This window comes from Cricetulus griseus, chromosome 6 (genome assembly GCF_003668045.3).
Source record: "Cricetulus griseus strain 17A/GY chromosome 6, alternate assembly CriGri-PICRH-1.0, whole genome shotgun sequence".
Lineage (NCBI taxonomy): Eukaryota > Metazoa > Chordata > Mammalia > Rodentia > Cricetidae > Cricetulus > Cricetulus griseus.
Window position 1 is genome coordinate 25,395,297 of NC_048599.1, and position 20,309 is coordinate 25,415,605.

Sequence of the window (20,309 nt, forward strand, 5' to 3'; positions counted from 1 at the left end):
CTCTGATTTCTTGTTATCTTTCTTTTTCATTTACACAACTGTCTGGAAATTGTAGGTGAGGGTATGACCAAAACACCAGTCCAGACACCTTAGGATGGAGAGGCACATGGATGTCTAATGGGTGGGACAACTGGACCAACCAACCCCCACAACCCATTTTCTGCCATAGTTCATATAAAAAGTCCCCAAACTAGCAGCTTAATGGCACCCCCATCCCAAGTACGTTCTCTTGCTTCACAGAAGTTTGGTTTGCTTCCTATCTCTTAAGCTCTTACCTGTGAACCTATAATGAACGTTTATCTAAAAACTCATCCTCCTCAAGGTCCATGACATTCTCTCTGTGAATTTGTGAGACAAGAGTCTGGAGCCACTGACTCAGTGGAAGGAGTTTTGCCTGACTCCTCGCTACTGACACTTAAACTCCTGAATTAAGCCTGCCTGAGGCTAGAAATCCTCTGTTAAACTCAAGGACCCCACTTCCCTCATGTTTTAAAGGTGTTGAGAGGCCCATTTGGATGAACCCTTGATGAAGAGGGCATTGGTGTGTCTTTGTTTATTAGCAGAAAGCCTCTCCATAGAACCTTAGAATGAACCTCCTGGCAGTCAGATAGTTTTGTTCTGATGCAGGGCCAAAGATGCAGCTCAGATCCCATACCCTGACAAAGAAGTCATGTAACACAACAGATGAACAGGAATTAAAGGAAAATAAATCTATGGAAATAGCTACCTTGATGGTTCTCTACCTCCCTTAGCCCTGTTCCTTTGCACCCACAGTCTCCAAAATGTCTCTAGGCTCCTGAGGGTCATCCTCCTAGCCATCCCCACTTCTTCAGCTTCCTTCCATCTTCCTTTTTGACCAGAGAAACTTTTCTGGGCGTACAGATCCCAGTGTCCTTCCTAGATGCCATGCTTTCAGGGCCCGATCTTTGGAGAGTCAAAAAGGTTTTTCTCCTTTTTGTTTTTCTCTTTCTCTTTTCTCTCACCCCTACTCCTGTCTGGCTGGGTCTCCCTGTAGCCTGTCTGATGTGGAACTCACTCTGTAGCCTAGGCTGGCTCAAACACACGGCAGTTCCTCTACCTCAGCCTCCAACACTCTGGGCTGACAGTTGTGACCACCACGCCCAGTCTTTCCTTCCACAGAGGACAGATGAAGAGCACTCTCCTCATGGTTCACAGGAGGACTGGAGCTGGGAAAGATGACCTTCATTTAAACACTCCAAGGCCCCTTCCCCAGCTGGCAGGAAACCCAGCAAACTCAGACCCAGACTCACAGAGGAAACATCTTTATTACAGCTGAGAACTCCACAGGGACTGAAGCTGATCATGGACTTTGGGGTCTTGAACATGCACAGCTGGGGGCAGGGACTGGCCTTCTGCAGAGCAGCTACTCTGGGATGGTCAGCAGTATGTAATTCTGTGAACAGAGCAGAGTCCCTGTATGTGACCTCACTTCTCACACAGTCTGCTTCCCGGGGTGGGGGTGGGGTGCTGCTGACTTTCCAGAGGGGCCCACACCTGTGACTAAGGAGAGTCAGGGACTGAGCGGATGAGGGCATAGAGCAGAGAGGAAGAGGAAGTCTTGGGAGTGTTTATGAGGACAGGAACACACTAGAATATGGAGTGCTTCTTGAGATATATTGATATTGAACAAAGGACAATGGGGGAATGACTGAACAATCAGGGCAGCCATGGAAGGGTGTGTGTGTTGCACACTGCCCAGCTCCAGATGGTGTTTTTTCTTTAAATCATAGTCTGCATGGTACACTCTGTAACTTGCAACCTGAACAATGGCACAAGGCAGCCGAGAAGCGGATCAGCAAGTTAGCCTGCTTTCCACAGGTTTGGTTATAAAGCAGTGCTTCAGTGGCTAGAAGGCGCTGGCTGTGTCCTGGTTCTGGTCATTCAGATCTGTCTGTCACCCTGGGCAGCACCTGGCCTGATGGCTCTTGGACTGGTGGCATCATTTTTAGGGCAGTCACAAACCCTGGATTACCTGGATGTGTTCCTCCAGGTCTACTCAAGTGAGGGTTTCTCTTGACTCTAAGGTCCCTAGGCAGGAGCAGCAGTGGTGGGGGATGGGGAGTGGAAGCCACTGAGTGGCCTGATGAGGCAATCCTTGCTGCCCCTCCCACCTCAGGCTCTTGAAGGCAAGCTTCTGAGGTCAGGAATGAGGACAGGAGGCCCAGGGCCTAAGCTTGGGGTCCTAAAGCCCAAGTTCATTCGTCTGTCTTTTTGTTTCCTCTTCCCTTCTGTTCTTTCTTTCTTTTTTGACACAGAGTCCCATTATGTAGCCCAGTCTGGCCTGGAACTCATGATCCTCCTGCCTCCACTTCCAGATTGCTGGGATTACAGTATGTGCCACTACCTTGGAAATCATCTCAGGTGAGAGAAGGAAATGAAGGGAATGCCTGAGCCTACCCTTCCTACCAACCCTCTTCTCCATTTTCCAAGATCCATGTCTCTGTCTCAGTGTCTCTGCCTGTCTCTCTGTCTCTCTCTGTCTCCCCCTGCCCTAATGTGGAGTTTTTATGGTCATGTTCAGCTTTCAGAAGACATTTCATTCTGGGAGATTTGTTCTGTTAACTGTGAGATTGTATTTCTGTCTCCCTTCCAGCTTGTTCTTCTGCAACTTCCTTTAACTATTTCTTTTACCTTTTTAATAGATAATTTTTATTTTATTTGTATTTGTGTGTACGTTTTATGTCTGTGGCTGTATGGCATGTGTGTGCAGGTACCAGTGGAAACCAGAATTGGGCATCAGGTCCTCTGGAGCTGGAGTTCCGGGTGGTTGTGAGCCACCACTGCTACAGGTGCTGGGAGTGGAGCTTGGGTCCTCTAGAGCAACACTCTTTGCCACTGAGCCCCCACTCCTGGAACTTTCCTTAAATGAACTCTCCCCCTTTGGAAAGAAATAGCCTGGACAGAAAGCAGGACAGGCCTGGGAACAGATCTGCAGGCAGCCCCTCAGGGACTCTCTAAGCTTATCCCTGCTTCCCAACCCTGGATGTTTGCAGAGAGCGGGCACTGGGTATAACATCACTGTTTGGGAACCAGAACACCTTAGTTCTAGGGAGAAGGGTGGTCCTGGCTAAGATAATAGCCTTGGAGGTCAGATAAAGACTCCTACTTTGTCACCATGGCCTTGCTTTCCTTCTTTCTGAGCCCGAGCTTCCTCTAAAAGTGGGGAGAATAACCTTGTCTGTAAGGGGAGATGCTCTTGATAAAGCCTGTGTTCTGGGTTCCTGAGGGACTCATGCTGACCCCCAAGGCCTCAGTCATCTATACCAGGTGTCATATCCAGCATGGCTGTGAGGTAGAGGTAACACAGAGTCAGAAGGCTTGGGAGTGGCTTAGGCTTGTAACTTCCTGTTCATTAGCTGAGCACTGGGGGGGGGGCGGGGGGGGCCCTCCCCCTGTACCTACCTCAGAGAAGTCCATTTGGGCCTGGCTGAAGGAGATGCCCTTGATGTTAGGCAGCGGGAGGTCATGTTCTCTGAGCCACTCTGCAAGAGGAAGGCAGGAGCTCAGGGCCTGGTGGGCCGGGCTGTCTGGTGGGTATGCTTGGGAGGTTCTGGGAGGCTACCCTTCCCAGCCCCTCGCCAGGAAACCTTCTGTACCCCAGTGCCCCTTAATCAGGCAGTCCTGAACAGCAAGTAGCCTAGGGAAAGCAGATGTTACTAGAGGTGTACAACTTTTAACATGTCCATGTGGCATCGTCATCTACATGTGTTGGGCCATATTCATAGTTCTCCTGGGACTCATGTGTCCTGTGAGCTGGAGGTTGGATACCCCTGATCACCTCCTGGTCCCCCCACACCTTCACTTATGCCTGTCTTTCAAAGGAACATTCTTACTAGATATATCCCAGACCTTCGAACATCTCACAAAGAGATAAGACAGGGGTCAGAATCAACTAAAAATGCTGGAAATGTGGCTCTGATAAACAATATCCACTGACTATGTCAAAGATATGCTTGCTTGCCAAAAATCTGGAAACTAAGCTGGTCAGTCAGTTTGCTATTAGTGCTTCTGTCAACTATTTGGCTAGCTGATTTTCCGTAAATGGAGTTGTGAAAAATTGAGGGCCTGGCATGGCCTCCTCCTGTGCCCACCACCCTGTGTCGAGCAGGCCTTCCCCATCCTATTTCTCTCAGCCACTCTGGGCTTGGAGGGTCTGGCATAATCCCCTTGCTGACCTAATGGTCACTTGGAAGTGGGGTGTTGGGGTGGATGGAGGAAGACAAACCCATGCATTTGTTCTCCCATTTGTCCTCAGACCTCACCTGGTACCCAGCCTGAGGACCCCCATTCTAGGTCTCTCCCATGGGGCTTACATGGCCAGCATTTGAGCCTCTGTCAACTTCTCAACGTGATTGTTCTCCTACTGTGACTCAGAGCACAAAGACCCTCAATTGAGAAAGCAAGAAGTCAGGGTTCTAGACTCAGCCTGGCCAGAGATTTGCTGGGTCACTTTGGACAAGTCACCTAACCTCTCTGGGTCTATGGAATGGGTCCATCTGAAAGATGAAAAGGCCTAGCTGGATGATCCCTCAGGAATAAGTGGGGCTGGGCTGTATATCCTATGTACATTTCTTTGGTGTGAGTCATTGGACAGGACGCTAGGGACACAATGAGAAACATGATGACCTGTGTCCCTGGGAAGCTCATCATGCAGTGGGGCACAGGTACTAACCACATAACCATGGGGGTTGATGGGTGATGGGTGCACACCGTGCTCAAGGAAAGGCCAACCAGAAAGCCCAGTGCTAGGATATCCCCTCCATCTTCTGGCTCATCTCCCCAGCTGTCTACACTGCCTTGATTCAGCATCTGAGGAACCCAGAGTGAGACAGGGGATTTGGGAAAATTCTGGATTCCTGATAGCTAGAGGGGAGGGTGATGACATTCAGCTTTCAGCTGTTCTAGCAGGTCAGACTCCTATCCTGCTGGTTACGTTTACAGTGTGAGCTGGCCACTTTAGCCATCCTATTGGATCAGTACATTTAGCGTTCCACTTGGGACCATTGACTGCTGGCCCTGTAGCTGCTGAGGTTGAGTGGCCCCTCCCCTCTGAGGGTCCCTTCCTTGTGACTTCATATCCTCCTGGCAGTTGCTCTTCAGGCTACCTGTCCATGCTCCGAGCTTGCGTCAGTGTTAGCGTCCTCTGCAACTGCATCTGAAAGCTTGGGTGCGTATTGCCCCCTGCTTTGCTTGGGGACCAGTCTAAACCCTTGCAGCTGTTTTCAGTCCCTGTGGGCAGGTCTGGTGCTGCCTTCAGCAATGTACTGTGATGTGTGGTCTGACAGAGAGATACAGTAAGACTCACGGTTATGATGAGGCAAGAACCGCCTCTTCAGGACCTCCAAGAGCAAGGCCTTCAGATGCCCTTCCTGCAACGGAAAATAACATACAGTTCAGTTTCTCCAGCTTGGCACATTCCAACCCAGGATTGGGTGACTCTGTTGTACAGATACCACACAGATTTTAGAGAAGTTCTGCAGATATCACCTTAAAAATACCTTTAAAAATACCCAACGTATTCCTATGTGAGCTAGGTTGGCTTTGAACCTACTATTCTCCTGCCTTAACTTCTCTGGTGCTGGGATTACAGATGCCACCACATCTGTCCACATGACACTTTTGAGGGACTTTGGAGGCTTTGGGTCAGATTAGTAAGGGTCAGAGGAACACTGATGGGCTCAAAAAGGACCACCCCCCACCAGTAAGGTACCAGCTCTGAAGGGAAGGAAATGGATGGGTCTATAGGAGTCCAGGATACAACTTCACAGGGACCAACTTCAGTCAGTGAGAGATATACTTTCAGTATTGAGAACTGCTGACAGTGGGACACATTGAAACAGCAAGCCTCCCATCCCTTGGAGTGTGCAAGGGGGTCTTGATCAGGGCTATCCTGACTCTTGCAGATGTTTTTTGTCTAGTGGGAGGCTGCTATAACTACACACATAGTTTTACACGTCCATGGTGTGGGTAGTTTATACAGTGTATAAATTGTCACTCTGGTCTCATGGGTGCCCTGTGATATGTCACAGAGGAGATTCCTTACTGGAGAAAAGAGTCTTAGTGCCTTTGACCCAGATCTAAGCTAGTGAAAATCATGTGACAAGGACCATAATATTCTATAGGGCAGGCCTGGGTTCCAGTCCCAGTGAACTCTCCCTACAGTGTTTCTTGGTTCAAATACTCACTCAGGCCCAACTCCCTGTGACTCTTCTCTTTTACGGTTTGAGTCCATGACACACAGGCCTACAGAGAGGGTGGGTGGGCTGTGGGGAGGGGGCTTACTGTGGCACCTTTCTTCCCAAGCAGAATCAACCCTTGGGGGAGAGGTGCAGGTTGCATCAGCAGTGGCTTGGGCTCAGGGACTGAAGGCCAGTAGGTTCAGCCATGTTGCCCAGCTTCCTGCAGCCCCATGTTTAGCCTGGAGTACAAGATTGGCTCTTAAAATAAGGCTTGCCCCATCTCACATGACTCCCTACTTCCCTTCCCTTCTCTGACCCATCTGGGAATCCTGTTGGCTAGGACCACCTTCAAAAATGACAGTCCCTGACTCTTGTGTGCTCAGCCACCACCACCTCCTGGGAACCTCATCCACCCTCTGCTGGCTACACCCTGCTGTGGGTGCCAATGCCTTCTCTTGGTGCTGCTTCTACTCTGCTCACACTGTCTCAGTCTGAGGAAAAGTCACCCTAGTATGACCTGCCCTGCCCCTCTGATATCCTGCTCTCTGCTCCAAAGCCTTGGCTCTTTCCTGAACCCATGGGGCACATTTAGTCTTGGGTCTTTGTTCACCTCTTCCTACTGTCTCCAGTTTCCCCACTGCTACTTTGAGTCTTGGCTTAAAAGCTCACCTCAATACATCTCCCAGACTCCTTTTAAAATGATTCATTTATTTTTATTTTACGTGCATTGGTGTTTTGCCTGCCTGTATGTCTGTGTGAGGATGTTGGGTCCCCAGAACTGGATTTACAGTTGTGAGCTTTCTCGTGGGTCCTTTGGAAGAACAGGTAGTGCTCTTAACCTCTGAGCCATTTTTTCCAGCCCCCAGACTTCTTTCTAATGTAACTGACCCCCCTCACTGACCCCTCTTCTCTCTTCATGGTGCTATCATCTGACTCTGCTATATAATTTGTTTTGCTGAGGCTTCTCTGGGCTTATGTCTGCTAGCATGTGAGGGGTGGGGATCTTTGTGTTGATACCTGACTCATCTGTGTACCTAAGGCAAGGCTAGGCACATAGTAGGTACTCAATATTTGTTATATATGACAGAAAAAAACAGATAAGCTGGAGCCGCAGAGGCCACACCCTACTCAAGTAGGAGTGGGGGCTCCAGGGTGAGATGAGATTAGGGACAGTATGACTCAGGCTTTTGATCCTATACCAGTGACTTGGGACTATTTACACTGTGCATTTATGGATTCTTTAGGACACAAGGCTGAAGAAAGGGACTCACCTGCTTCTCAATGATGGTGGGATAGGGACCCAAGGTGACCACAGCGCTGCCAGAAGAAAGAGAGTAAGTCAGTGAGTGAGCTGGGGGGCCAAGTACCTGCCCTTGCCTAGGCACAGCAGGGGGCTGTCAACTCTAACCACCCCCTTTTCCTCATCCCCCCACTCCCAGCTGTCTTAATTTCCCAAATCAAACCCATTACCCGTGTGGCATGAACTGGAGTTTTAGTTTCTGACTTCTTGAGGAAAACACAGCTTTGGAGAGGAGTTGCTGAGTTGGATTGAAAGCAGACAGGCTGAGCAGAGTCAGAGCCATTTCCTACAGAGCTCCCCACCCCACCCCCTACTGCACCACCCCCACCCCTCAGTCCTGTCCCAGCCCCATGAACTTGTGTTCTGTCCCATGGTCCTCACTCTGTACCCATGTCACTGTTTTCCCCAAACTATGCCTATATAGCCTCGTTGGTGGAGGGGACACTGATGGGGCTGGCCACTCCGGGGAGGCAGGGGAGGCCAGGGCTGAACCTGAGGCAGGCTCAATAGAAAGGTCTTGGTCCCGGAATCATCATTTTTGGAAGCCAGCAGGGTCCTTACCTGTATACATTTTGGAATGAACCCAGGGCCTCATACTAGGCGAGGGCTCTACCACTGAGCAAGAGGTCTAATTGACATTATTATTATTATTATTATTATTATTATTACTGATTTAAAATGGATTCTTGCTATGTTGCCCAAGCTGGTCTCAGACTCAAGTGATTCCCTCTGCCTCGGCTTCTCAAGAAGCTGGGATTATAGTGGTCACGATCACAGCTGGCTCCCCTTGGTTTTGTGGGAGTGTAGATAGGCTCTAACCCATACATACAGGTTCAGGGCTCTTCACTACCAGTGAGGGATAGCTACTTCTTGGTCATACAATGATATCTCAGATCCAAGGACCCTGTTTCGTCTTTAGGATGCCACCCAGTGCACCTGTGACAGAGTGACACTTCTCCTTTATCATCTGAGGCACTTTCCAATTTTGAGGCCTGGAATTCAGAATTGAGCCATTGGAATTTGGGGAGGGAGCTACATTTCCCAGAATTCTCCCCATGATTTGTATGGTTGCTTTGTGACTCAGCCGTCCCTAGGGGAGCCATTTGAAAGCCCTAACTGCACCCTACAGGAGGGTCTGGAGCCGAATTGTCTTCATGACTGAGGAGGTCCTTAGTGAGTAGAGAAGCTAGTATGTGAATGTCTTAGCAGAGGCACAGATGCCCACACGTAGAACTGTTAGGAGATGGTGGTAGGCTTGGTCACAGCCATCCGATCGATCTCCCTGTCCTCAGTCTGCAGACTGGGAATCAAATCCATGCAGTTTCACTCACCCAGACAACTGCACCGGAGGAGACATTGTTGGTCCCTTGCAGCATCAGTAAGCCCTGCTGGGTGACTGTGGCCCTGAAGCCATCAAGGTGGACAGCAGGGGGATCTGGGGTGCTGATGATCAGTCCCAGGCTCCCTCTGGTCAGATTATGAACCTGAATGAAGTTAAAGCAGGGGAGGTAGAGGGAGGCTTAGGAGATGGCTTTCCCTGGCCCTGGCTTGGAAGGGTGGGAACAAGATTCTCTTACGAGTCAGGGGGACTGGATTTCTCTTCTAGCCCTACAACTTCTTGCTGTGTGGCTTAGGGGAAGTTACTTGGCTCCTCTGAACTTTTATGAGGTGAGATCCCATCCTCCCTGTCCTGGACACACACAGTGCTGATTTTGGGGAGTTAAAGTCCTGGATCTACCTCTGTGAGCTGTGTAGCCTGAAACAAGATTCTTAACCCCTCTGTGCTTTACATTTTCATCCTTGTAAAGTAAAGGAAAGAACTGTACCTACTCCATAAAGTCGTGTGGATTAAACAAACTAACTGATCTGCTGTGCTCAGAGACATTACCACCTACAATGCTACATCTCTGCTGTAATTGTTTGCCTATCTGGTGAACTCAGAAAGTTTTCCGGAGAGGTCACAATGAGTTCAGATTTGAGCAGGGACTGGGTTCAAATCTAGTTCTTCCATTTACTCAGCAGTGCTGCCTTCACCTTGTTGAGCCTTGTTGAGCCCTGTTATCTAGGTGAGTTTTAGCAGGGTGGGACATGCTCAGTGGTGGACAATGACAGCCCATAGCCACAGTCACTGTCTTGACTGCTTCCTCTTGTTTTACAGCCCTGACACTGTAAACGGGGTGCAGTGACTTCTGAAGTTCACAGCAGAAAAATAGAACATGTCCATGAAATCTTTAGGTCCAGCCTGCCTAGTCCAGGGTGCTGGAGGAGGGGCAGGCACCATACCTACCTCTGGCTGGGGCGTCGGGGCACTCTGGGACAACAGCTCCCAGAGGCCAGTTTCCTAGAAAGGTAAAGACCAAGTCAGCTGTGCAGTCCTGCAGGTGTGTTCTGAGCAGACGGGGGGGGGGGGGCTCGGGGAGACAGCTGCCTTTCCTGGATGCACTGGAAAGGCTAACTTTCTGTGGTTTTGATAATTTTTATCCTAACATTTTATTAATTTTTTTGAGTCAGGGTCTCATGTGTCATGTACCAGTCTTACCTCAAACTCACTGTGTAGCTGAATTCCTGATCCTCCCCACAAGTGCTGGGATTACAGGTGTACACAATGCCTGAGATCAAAGCCAGGGCTTCATGTAAGCTAGGCAAACACTCTACTCACTGAACTACACCCACAGCCTCATGAAAAATGCTGTTAACACAGTGAAGTGGAGAGAGTGTCATAGAGAACATTTGCATGCTTGATATGGTCTTCTATTGACAATCCTGCCTTTGCTTTATCATACTCCTACCCATCCATCTATGCTCTATTGATTTTCAGGGAGGTATTGGGATTGAACTCATGGCCTCACACAAGCTGAGTTCATTCTTGACCACTGAGCTACAGTGGATCCCTGACCCATCGTTTTTCCCTCCCTCCAAATCACACATCATCATAGAGAAAACTATGTCTGAAGTAAAATTCACCCAATGTATCTTTTCCTTTTTCTCTAAATACAATTCTCTGAGGTAACTATTGTTGACTTTTTGAAGTATATCCAGATGGACTTTTTCTGCTCACATACAACCATGACCAGAGAGAAGCATTCTGGCCACATTGCCCTATGCCTTGTTAGTGTCACTCAGTGCCAGGACCTATAGAGCAATCTTGTTCTTACAAACCGTCTTAGTTTCCACTGCCTGCAGTCTCAGTAAGTTTAGTGCTTAGTGATGGGCCATGAATCAATTTGATTTTTACTATGTAGCAATGAGGCTCTAAACCCCTGCAGATGTGTGTTCCTGGCCACCAGTGTTAAGAGTTTCTTCATATGTAGGGTTCAATTCTGTCTCAGAGCTGTCACACTTGTGTGGGATACAGGGACGAGTGGTGGGAGACAGTGGACGTCATCTATAGTCAATTCCATTTGTGGATGACCTTGAGCAGTCCACTTCCCCAGTCTGGGTACTCATTTGTGTAGTGTAACTATTTAAAATAACTTTCTTTGTATGATCAAAGTTTCTGGGTGTGGCATGTCTCACTTGTGGTGTCATGTGGGCACTTGAAAGCAATTTCAGATTTTGAAGCATTTTGAATTTCAGATCTGAGTTACAGATGCTCAACCTACACACACATGCATATAATCTCATATACATGTGTAACTATATATAAAGTTAGAATGAGATCAGTGTTTTGAAAGAGTAAGGGAAAGGGAGGAGGGAGGGAGGAAGGGAGGGAAAGAGAGAGAGAGAGAGAGAGAGAGAGAGAGAGAGAGAGAGAGAGAGAGAGAGAGAGAAAGAGAGAGAGAGTGTACATTTTCTTAGATCTTTAGATGTAGCAGTCTTGAGGGGGCACTTTGAGGCAATGACATTCATACTGAGACTACCAATGAGAGAAGAATGTTCCAGGCAGAGAGTCCAGTATGTGCAATCAGTTGGGAATCAGTGCAGCCTGCATGGCTAGAAAGCAGGGAGAAAAGAGACAGAGCTGGAGAGAGGCCAGGGATCAAATTGCCCAGACCCACACAGAGGAGCCTGGCTTTTACTCTGGGATAGGGAGAAGCTGCTGCAGGCTTTTGAGCAGTGATATGGGTGGCCTTGCTCATTGTTCCCACCAGTCCTGTGTGTGCCTCTTCACCACTGCAGACAGAGGCCAGCCTCAGGTATGCCTTCCCTAGAGACAGTATACAGCTGGCCTTCTGGCTGCCCTGATTGCTTTAAGCAAAGCTGGCTAGTTATTGTAAGAATGTACTGTTAGAACCTGGCCTCTGCCAGGCCACACACTTTATTTACAGTGGCTTCCCCTCAAAGATCCTGGCAGGCACCTTCTGAGACGTTGCCTATGAGTCCTTAGCTAACAGATTCTCCCCTGGAAAGTGAGAACATCCAAGTCCTCACACCCTCAACCCTGCTCCCCACCCCTACCCTACCTCCTGTCTGGAGATCAGAGGGTCTGGTTGCAGGCTTGTGCTGTGAAACCTCCCCATCCTCAGATCCCATCTTTGCCAGGAAAGCGCTGAGCCTGTCTTCAGAGACTGCCATGTTGTTGTTCATTGTCTGTCTGTCTGTCTGTCTGTGGTGTTAAAACTTGTCTACTAAACTCCTTACTCCCCAGTAATCCATCTGAGTGTCCTCTTGAACACCTACCCCCAAACCTTTCACATACCACACCATTTTCTTGTTCAGTTTTCTATTCCCCTATGAGACTCTGATCTGTACATGCTAGGGGACCTGTGTTCATAGGGCCAGCCCACAGGAGACTTTTCGTGAGTATCTGTTGTGTAAGAATGGGTGTGTGTTACGAGGAGAATACAGGTGTGTGAGAGTTCCTCTTCTCAGATAAAGGGGCTTCTGTGAAGGGTTCTGAAGGATAAATAGGAGCTAGTCAGGCTAGACTGGTCGAGTCCAGAGTGGGGAAGTGACTTTTGCTACTGGGGCCTTGGCTTTTTCATGTAAGAAACAGGGCAGAAACATTCTGTCCCTCCCCCCCACTTCCCGAGGAGTCTTGGGGCTCCACGAAGATCTCCTGGCTAGTGTACAGACAGGACAGGATGTCATTGTAGAGTTCTATCCAAAAGGCAAAATCTGCCTTGCTGTCCTGGGCTAATCCCGGGAGAGGTGGGGGAGCCATATGCTGTGGCCTTGAGGCCCGCTGGGGTGGGCCACAGGGAGTCACAAGCTTCAGAGAAATGATGGAAGAAAGATGGTCAGTGGGGACCTGGTCGACACCTGGTCACAGCTCACCTTGCTGACCACAGCAGGCACAGTTTCCTTTGAATCTGCCAACAGCATCACCAGAAGGAAGCCATTATGGTCACTATCTGATCACGAGGAAACGGAGGCCCAGAGGCGTGATGTCACTCACTCAAATACCACACGAGAAGAGGTAGAGCTGAATCCCTAACCTGGCTTCCTGGCCCCCATCAAGCTCCATTCCATTCTGTGAATCCTGTCCCTCCTGGGCCCTCTGTCCCTCCTACCTCCCATTACAGAGAGACCTTAAGGAGCAGTGGACAGGAGTTGGGCAGTCCTCAGCCGTTCTGTCCTCAGTTTCCCCAACTGGGAGGTGCCTCAGCTGCTTTCCTGCTGGGTCTGACTCACTTGCTGGCTGGCAGCCTGGGGCCTCCCTTTTCCCTTTCCTCTTTTGCTGACCATTCTCTTTTCTCATTCCTTGCCTTCCTGTCTTCCTTTCCTGCCTCACTCCCCAGCCTATGGAACCCCGGCTCCTTTTCTCTTTGCCTGTCCACTCCCAGCCGGTTCTCCAAGGGCCCATGACAGCCAAGGGTTGCCCACCTGCACTCTCATCAGGATGGCTTCCTCTGTGAACTCGGTGCTGGTCAAATAGTACTGGAAATCATTGGGACCCGAGATGACTGGAGCTATGGTGCAGAAATGAAACCTAACTCAGCCAAAGTTACAGGTGGAGAGGATGCCGTTGGGGGCAGGGAGAAATTCTTTCTCCTCTGCTCAGCCTTAAGTTCCTTGATGGCTGAGCACATGCCCTCTAGGACAAGGGACATTTATTGCATGCTGGCTTTGTGCCAGGTTGTTAGTATTATCCTACCAGGCCTTATCTACAGGCCTTCCATTGATCCTGTTTAACAGATAAGGAAACTGAGGCTCAGAGGGAAAGTGATATATGAAGGTTTACAAGCTATGTTGTCTACTCTTTTTCCCCATTAGAAAGTATCCTCCCTGTAGGTAAGACTGCCCTGCCTCTGGGTATATTCCTACAGCCAGTGCCTGGCATGTGACAAGGGACAGTTGACCAGCAGCAACATACGGAGAGTGATGTATAGCAGGTCTTCCAGCAGGAAGTTGAGCAGGTTTGTGGTCACAGGGCACACCTAGAGGGAAGGGAAGAGGGGTGTCCTGCTGGCATGGGGCTGAAGTAGAGGGGCTCTCGTGGGGGCCACGCCCTTTCCCCTGGTGACTCACTATCTTCTGGAGGAGGAACGGCAGTGACTCCTCCAGGATCTCAGTCACCAGTTTCAGCAGCTGGTTTGGCAGCAGGGTGTCTGTTCTAGGGGAGGGATGACAAGGTAGGGTCGGCCATGCTGTGCACCAGAGGTGCGGGCAGAGAAGCAGGGGCTGAGCACTACTGAGGCAGGGCAGCAGGAATGCCCACAGTGACTACCTTTTCTTCCCTGGCATTCCCACCCTCTCTCCCTTTTCTTCTTCTTCCCCCCGTTTTCCCCTCCATGTGTTTTCTCTCCAATTTTCTGCATCATGTCCTGATTCCTATTCTCTGCTTCATGAAGGGTCATTGGGATTTTCAAGCAGGAAGTGGCCCCACTGGCAATGGAGAGATCATGTCCTGCTTCCTGGAGGTTTGGGGTCGCATAAATAGATGGATTCTAGATTCCCTTGGGTGTCAGGTTCTAAGTGGGTTAGTACATCTCCTCCCCAGGACCACTCCATGTGGGCTGGGGATTGTAAGCAATGCCACCGAGGCTGCCAGAAGTCAGGACCTGGTCAGGACCCACTGTGTGGAGTAGCTAAGCAGAGGTTGAGACTTAACGATGACCTTCACTGGGGAGGCAGGAGAGGCTGACAGGTGGCGTGCACAGTCTGTGGTTTTAAAGGAGAGGCAGCCCCTGCCCTGGGTTTCAGAGAAGGACCACTACAGAAAGTGCGGGGCCAGTGCTACAGGAAGAGCCACCACCTACCACACCAAGGGGAGGCTCAGAAGCACCAGGTACTCACTGATTCAGGATCTCAATGTTCAGGCTTCCAGGTGGTGTATGGCACTCCTCAAAGGCCACTTGGGTCTTGTTCCCTATCTGTTCCAGCCGTACTCCAATGCGTATGTTCTTGATGGCTTTTATCCACAGGATCCTGTAGGGACAGTATGTCTGGCCAGGTTCCCAGAGACTCTGAGGTTGAGACCAGAAGTTGTGAGCTGGTTGTTGCTGCTGCCGGCAGGCTTGCATTAGAAACTAGGAGAGTGCTTTAAAATATGGAATCTTCTGGCAGCCTGGGCAGCACCGAACCAGTGTCCTCACAGGGCAACAGACAACCCCACTGAGTATGACCTTGAGATGGGACACACGCTCTCCTGATTGCCGAGATGCATGGGTCATGAATCTTACTATTGCCACACTATCCTAACCAAGGCAATAATACATTCCTCTGGGAGCAGAGACCCATTTCTCAGGCCCCTTGACTCTGTCATAGTATTTCCTTGGGCTTAATCTCTCATGCAAGCACTAACTATGGTCCTGCTTAGCTTCCAATGTTGGATGAGATCAGATGCATTCCAGGGAAAATGTTCACAAGAAAGGCAGGAGCTGACATATTCTCAAAGGGCATTGCGACTCTCCCTACTGCCCAACCAACATGGGTCTGTATCACTGCTATTGCAGGTGGCCTCATGTACAACCACTCACAGTTCAGAGCTGTGCCAGTGGACACTTGGCTCACTCTAGTAGGGAACTGGAATTACACCTGGTTATAGACTCGTGCCCAGGGAACAGATACTCTTGCTTCAACTGCCCAGCCTAGGAATTCCAGACTCTTTCCAGACTTCCCCATTAGTGCCAGTGTACCCACATGACAGATAGCATGGGCAGGAGCCCTCAGTGCAGACTCACTATATGATCTTGGGCAGGACTCTTCCCCATTCTATGCCTCAGTTTCCCCATAAATCAGTCTTTGAAATGTTCCCAAGTGGAAAGGACTTGTGATCCTCGTCAGTCTTGCTTCCTGGCAGCATGTGGGGAGGAAGTACCATGGGTACTTACTCCAGGAGTGAGAGGTACAGTTTGCAGCGCAGTGTGATCTGCAGCAGGCTGTCACTTAGAATTTCCAGGGTGACTTCCGGTCCCTTGGCATCTTCTATGACCAACCTATGGGAGACATGGGGGTGAGATGTTTGACTCCATGTGTGTCTGGAGTGTCTAGAATGGGAGCTGATGCCAGGAGAAGTGGAGATGGCTTTGGGATAGCCTGTCCTTGCCCTCTGACCTGCCAGAGATCACAGAACTCAGCTTTTCGTCTCTAAGCCTTGAGGATCTTATCCTTCTCTGGGTCAGCCTCTAAAAAACCAGGAACCGTGGCTTAAGTCTATGCACACATGGCCATCTGAACCCAAGTACAGGCCTCAGGGGCTGAGGCTGTGGCTCAATTGGAGAAAGAAGCCTTGTCTAACATACATGGGATCCCGGAGTTTATCCCCAGGTCTAGGGAATGAGGCTCCTTGAGCTTCTCAAAAGAAAACCCAGAAGAAAAGAACACGGAGAAGTAAGAGTCTTGGCAACCCCTCTGCCATCCATGGAGGACCTATGTGGTCTCTGCCGAGCATCCTCAAACATTGTACTCCCTTTCCAGGTTTCAGGTGCCTCCCATCCCTGGGCTCAGAGGGGTCAAGGCTACACTATGGGCACCAGTGTTGCCTGGTGATCCAACTGGAGCCACAGAGTCGGCAGCAACACATTCTATCACAGGGCAAACCTGGCCACCAGAGTGGAGCCTTCTAGAGGGGATTTTTCCCCCTGTTTGTTTCAAAGCAGGGTCTCATACAGCCTGGGTTAGTCTCACACCTCCTATGTAGCTAAGGATGGAACTTCTTGCTCACCCTGAAGGATATTTTTAGGATCAGACCATGTGGCATTTTCCTTTGTCCCTTCCAAGCCATGTCCTTGCATAGGAGAGGCTTGTAGCCATGGGGTGGGGAAATCAGTGGACAGCACCAACACTTGGCATGACTGGGGTAGTATTAGCCTATGCTGTCTCCCAAGTCTCACTGGGTGGTTCTCCCCACACTATAGTTTCATAACTTCTCATTCCATTTCATACCCATCAGAAAAAATCCCTTTTTGAGCTTGGGATCTTAGGACCTATGGGTCTTTCCTTGATCACATTGGGGAGGGACTCATTCACGAGGGCAGAGCCTGTGGCTATGCAGGTCACCTTGAGGGAGGTGTGCCCCCAATTAAAATCAGTACCATTCATTTAGGCAGGTTCTTGTTCTGCTGGGAGGCTCTAACCCAGGGCTTTCAGGGCTGAACAGACAGCACTGTGGGGCATCTGGGGACTAGCTAGGGACTATAGACCTGACACTAACATTTGGCATGTCGAAGGTCAGGACCGGTGTGGCAAGATTTTCATTTTTTAAGGACAATCAGAATTATGGGTTGCACTGCCTCCAAGTTTAAGCTGAGGTTCTGGCCCCTAGTACTCTAGAATGTGACCTTATTTAGAAAGACACTGACTGCCCGCATGACTAGTAAGGATGAAGTCATACTAGAGTAGCTTAGACTATAACACAACGTGGCTGTGTTCTTACAGGAATGGAATTTGGACCCAGAGAGGATGCCCTGTGAGATGGCAGTATCAGGCTTCTGGTCCAGCACCAGTGATTTCTGGTAGATGCCAGGAGCAAGAGTTGAGTCATGCTTCAACTGGCCTTCATCTTCCAAAGGGACACCACTTGGCTCTAAACACTTTAGTGTGGCTGCCCTGGAAAACGCATACAATTGGGAAACCTGGGTTTTGAGGAAAATTCATGTTATTCAAATGTAAAGCATGGGGAACCACAGAGGAGGCTACACTGCCAACCCACTTTGGTGTAGCCCTTGCTTCCTTCCTAGGGGTATTTGGGGAGGTCTGGAAAGGAAGCCACACAGTATGAGGAAACCTGCTTCATGCCTTTGAGGCTGAGGAGATGCTGTGGACCCCGATTGCCTACCCATCTCTGTTCTACCTGACAGGGAAAAGCCTCCCGAGGGAGAAGAGAGGCAGATGCTGCTTCTCTAGCCACTCACCCAGCTGTCTCTAGTAGCTTCTTCAGCTCAGGCATGGCTTTCCCAGACAGCAGGTCCCCCACGAGTGACAGGTCCAGCCCATTCTTCTTCCCAACAAACTCTTTTCTGACGAAGGGCAGGGGGTCCAGGATAGACACACCCTCACTCGGGGATCCAGTCACAGGCATCCTGATCATATCCTTCAGGACCTGGTGGTCTGTGAATAGATCTGAAATATCTGGGGACAGAGCAGCTCCTCAGGGTGTATTCAGCCATCCAGCAAACATCCACTGGCACCTGTGACCAGCTGGCTGATAAGATAGCCATTCAGCAACAAGTTTTTGTGAGGAGACTAGAGCTCAGGTTTCACTGTATTGCCCAGACTGGTCTCAAACTCCTGGGCTCAAGTCATTCTCCTGGCTCAGTCTCACCTTGCTACCAAGCTCAGATGGCAAGTTTTAGTCTGCTCGGCTCAGGGAGCAGCATGGCTCCTGCTGCCCTGGAGTTGACATGCTAGTCAGGGTGAAAGACAAACTAGTACTCAGGTGAGCAAGTAACTTATGTTTTGTTACAAAGAAAATGTAACAGGGCTGAGTCAAAGCAGGACAAGTGAGGAGCATCTGCTTTGGACATGATGGTCAGGGAGGGCTGCTCTGAGGAGGAGGAAGAGTCTTGGGACAGACATCTCAAGGAAGAGAACAATCCCATTATGAAAGGGTCTCAGAGAGCAATAGCTATCAAAGGCTTCAAGGTTATGAGTGTGGTGAATTTGCAAACCAGCTCTTTGAGTTGGGACAAGTACCTCACAGACAAGAGGCAGACAGAACAGTAGACAGACAGACAGACAGGTTGGCAGGTGCTCTATCTGGACAAGACCATTGGGGTTTCACCAGAGGGCTGTGGGAGCCCAGAAGGAGAGACATAACTGCTACAGGGATATCAGAAGAGGTTTCTGCAGGAGAGGAGCCGAGGGCTTTGTCTTCCAGGCCCAGTCAGAGCACACTACCTTGAGAAGGAGAAAAAGGGAGAAGGGCCCACACCAGTCCAGGAGGCAGCCATGACCTCTATGTGGTGGACACGGAAGGTGGCGGGGAAGACACTGCAGGTCTGGGGCTTTGAATGTCAGGGTAAGGACTATGCATGACAAGTAGGAGCCATGCAAGTGTTAGAATAGAGGAGGGACAAGGGCTGCATGGATGACCAGTAAGTGGGAGGTCAGAGCGGGAGAAGCCCAGAGAGCTGTTCCCGGCTCTGCCTTCTTGGAGGTCATGCCTCTCCAGTCTCATTCCTCGAGGCTCACCTGTTTCCAGCTGGCTCCAGCTGATCCTCAGGAAGAGAGGACTATGGGTCATCCCTCGGGCTTGGTGCAGCAGCCCCCAGCACAGCAGTAGTGTCCACGGCAGCAACATTCTCCTGTTAGGACCTGTGGCCATGAAAGTGAGAGCTTTTGTCTTCTACAGGGACCTGCAGCCCTGTGTCCCCCGCTCTGTACTCCCATATCCATCTTCTTATGTTCTAGCAGTCCTGCTCTGGGCCAGACTCACTCATGGTAACACAGTAAATGGCAGAGCTTGGATCTGAACCCAGCATGACTGGATGCCAACAACCTCTGCTTTATTTCACCATGTGAAGACAGGGCACAGCCTGAGTATGCGGGCACTGTCATTTTTGTCCTTACCACTCTCTGAATGGGACCTTCTAGAATCTCTCAGGATGGTGTCACCAGCTTTCTTAAAGGACTGCTCTTATAAGCCAAGCTCTGGAGTGAGGGGTGGGCAGGTGATGGGATGTCAAGGCCCCTGGCCAGGGCTTGGCACACTCTAGAGTTCTTCCGGGGGAAGAATCACTCCTCTTGGCCCTGCGTAGCCAGGGGCTTTTGGCCAAAACTGATAAAGCCTGGTACTGGGGTGGGGGTTGGGCAGGAGGGACAAGCTCAGAACATGGCCTCCAGACCCCAAGGAGGAAGTGGGCCGGGCATGGGCCCTTTTCCTTGGCACAGCTTCAGCTCTTGTGAGGGGTGCAGAGGCTGCTAATGCAAGAAGGGACTGGCACGGAACCCAAGGGGGTGAGGATGCGTGTGTGCATGCATGTGCATGCGTGTGCATGCGTGTGTGTAGTATGGATGTGTGCGTAGCAGTTGAAGGGCAAAGATGAGGCCGGCAGTGTCTGTGGCTACCTTGTCACTGCCTGCTATTCCCATGCCTTTCGTATGTACGTCACCTAGACTTGCATCTCATTTCTGCCCAGATGTGGTCACCAACATTACAGACAGGCAGGCCCTGGAATGGTTGCTCTGACCGTGTAGAAGCTGAGTAATGGAGAATAAGCCATTTTCATTTCCTTCTAAGCCTCACTCAGAATATGATAAGCATAGGTATATGGCTTTGGGGGGATGGTGAAGGTCACTGTGACAACTGTGACAACTCAAACAACGTGAGCACAGGGCCCAGTGCACAGGAAGGGTTAACAAGCTGTTACAACTATTTACATTCTATACATAAGGGAGCCAAGATGCCGACTGCTAAGTGACTCCATCAAGGTCAGGTAGCATGCCCAGGAAAAGCTGGGATTTGATGTCAGGGCCCAGAAAGG

At 50.0% G+C, this 20,309-nt stretch overlaps 1 protein-coding gene across 1 annotated transcript; it reads right to left on the minus strand.

Annotated features, from left to right (window-relative positions):
• Nucleotides 1-1,305: 1,305 nt before the first annotated feature.
• On the minus strand, nt 1,306-19,126 carry LOC100753984. Its single transcript, XM_027420948.2, has 15 exons — nt 19,018-19,126; nt 17,739-17,955; nt 15,717-15,821; nt 14,680-14,811; nt 13,912-13,996; nt 13,757-13,820; nt 13,267-13,352; nt 12,446-12,652; nt 9,788-9,841; nt 8,832-8,984; nt 7,671-7,738; nt 7,472-7,517; nt 5,327-5,390; nt 3,424-3,503; nt 1,306-1,414 (listed from the first exon to the last, which is right to left on the minus strand). The coding sequence occupies exons 1-15, from the start codon at nt 19,124-19,126 to the stop codon at nt 1,385-1,387; spliced, it is 1,500 nt and encodes a 499-aa protein (XP_027276749.2). The 3' UTR covers nt 1,306-1,384.
• Nucleotides 19,127-20,309: the final 1,183 nt, after the last annotated feature.

What these genes read in the sequence shown, in the direction of transcription:
- LOC100753984 (XM_027420948.2), bottom strand. Translation starts at nt 19,126, where the DNA reads ATGTTGCTGCCGTGGACACTACTGCTGTGCTGGGGGCTGCTGCACCAA. An exon ending in CCTCCGGTGCAGTTGTCTGG is followed by an intron (nt 7,739 to 8,831) that starts GTGAGTGAAACT and finishes AATCCAACTCAG; the next exon opens with CAACTCCTCTCCAAAGCTGT. An exon ending in CTCCAGTTCATGCCACACGG is followed by an intron (nt 7,518 to 7,670) that starts GTAATGGGTTTG and finishes TTCTTCTGGCAG; the next exon opens with CGCTGTGGTCACCTTGGGTC.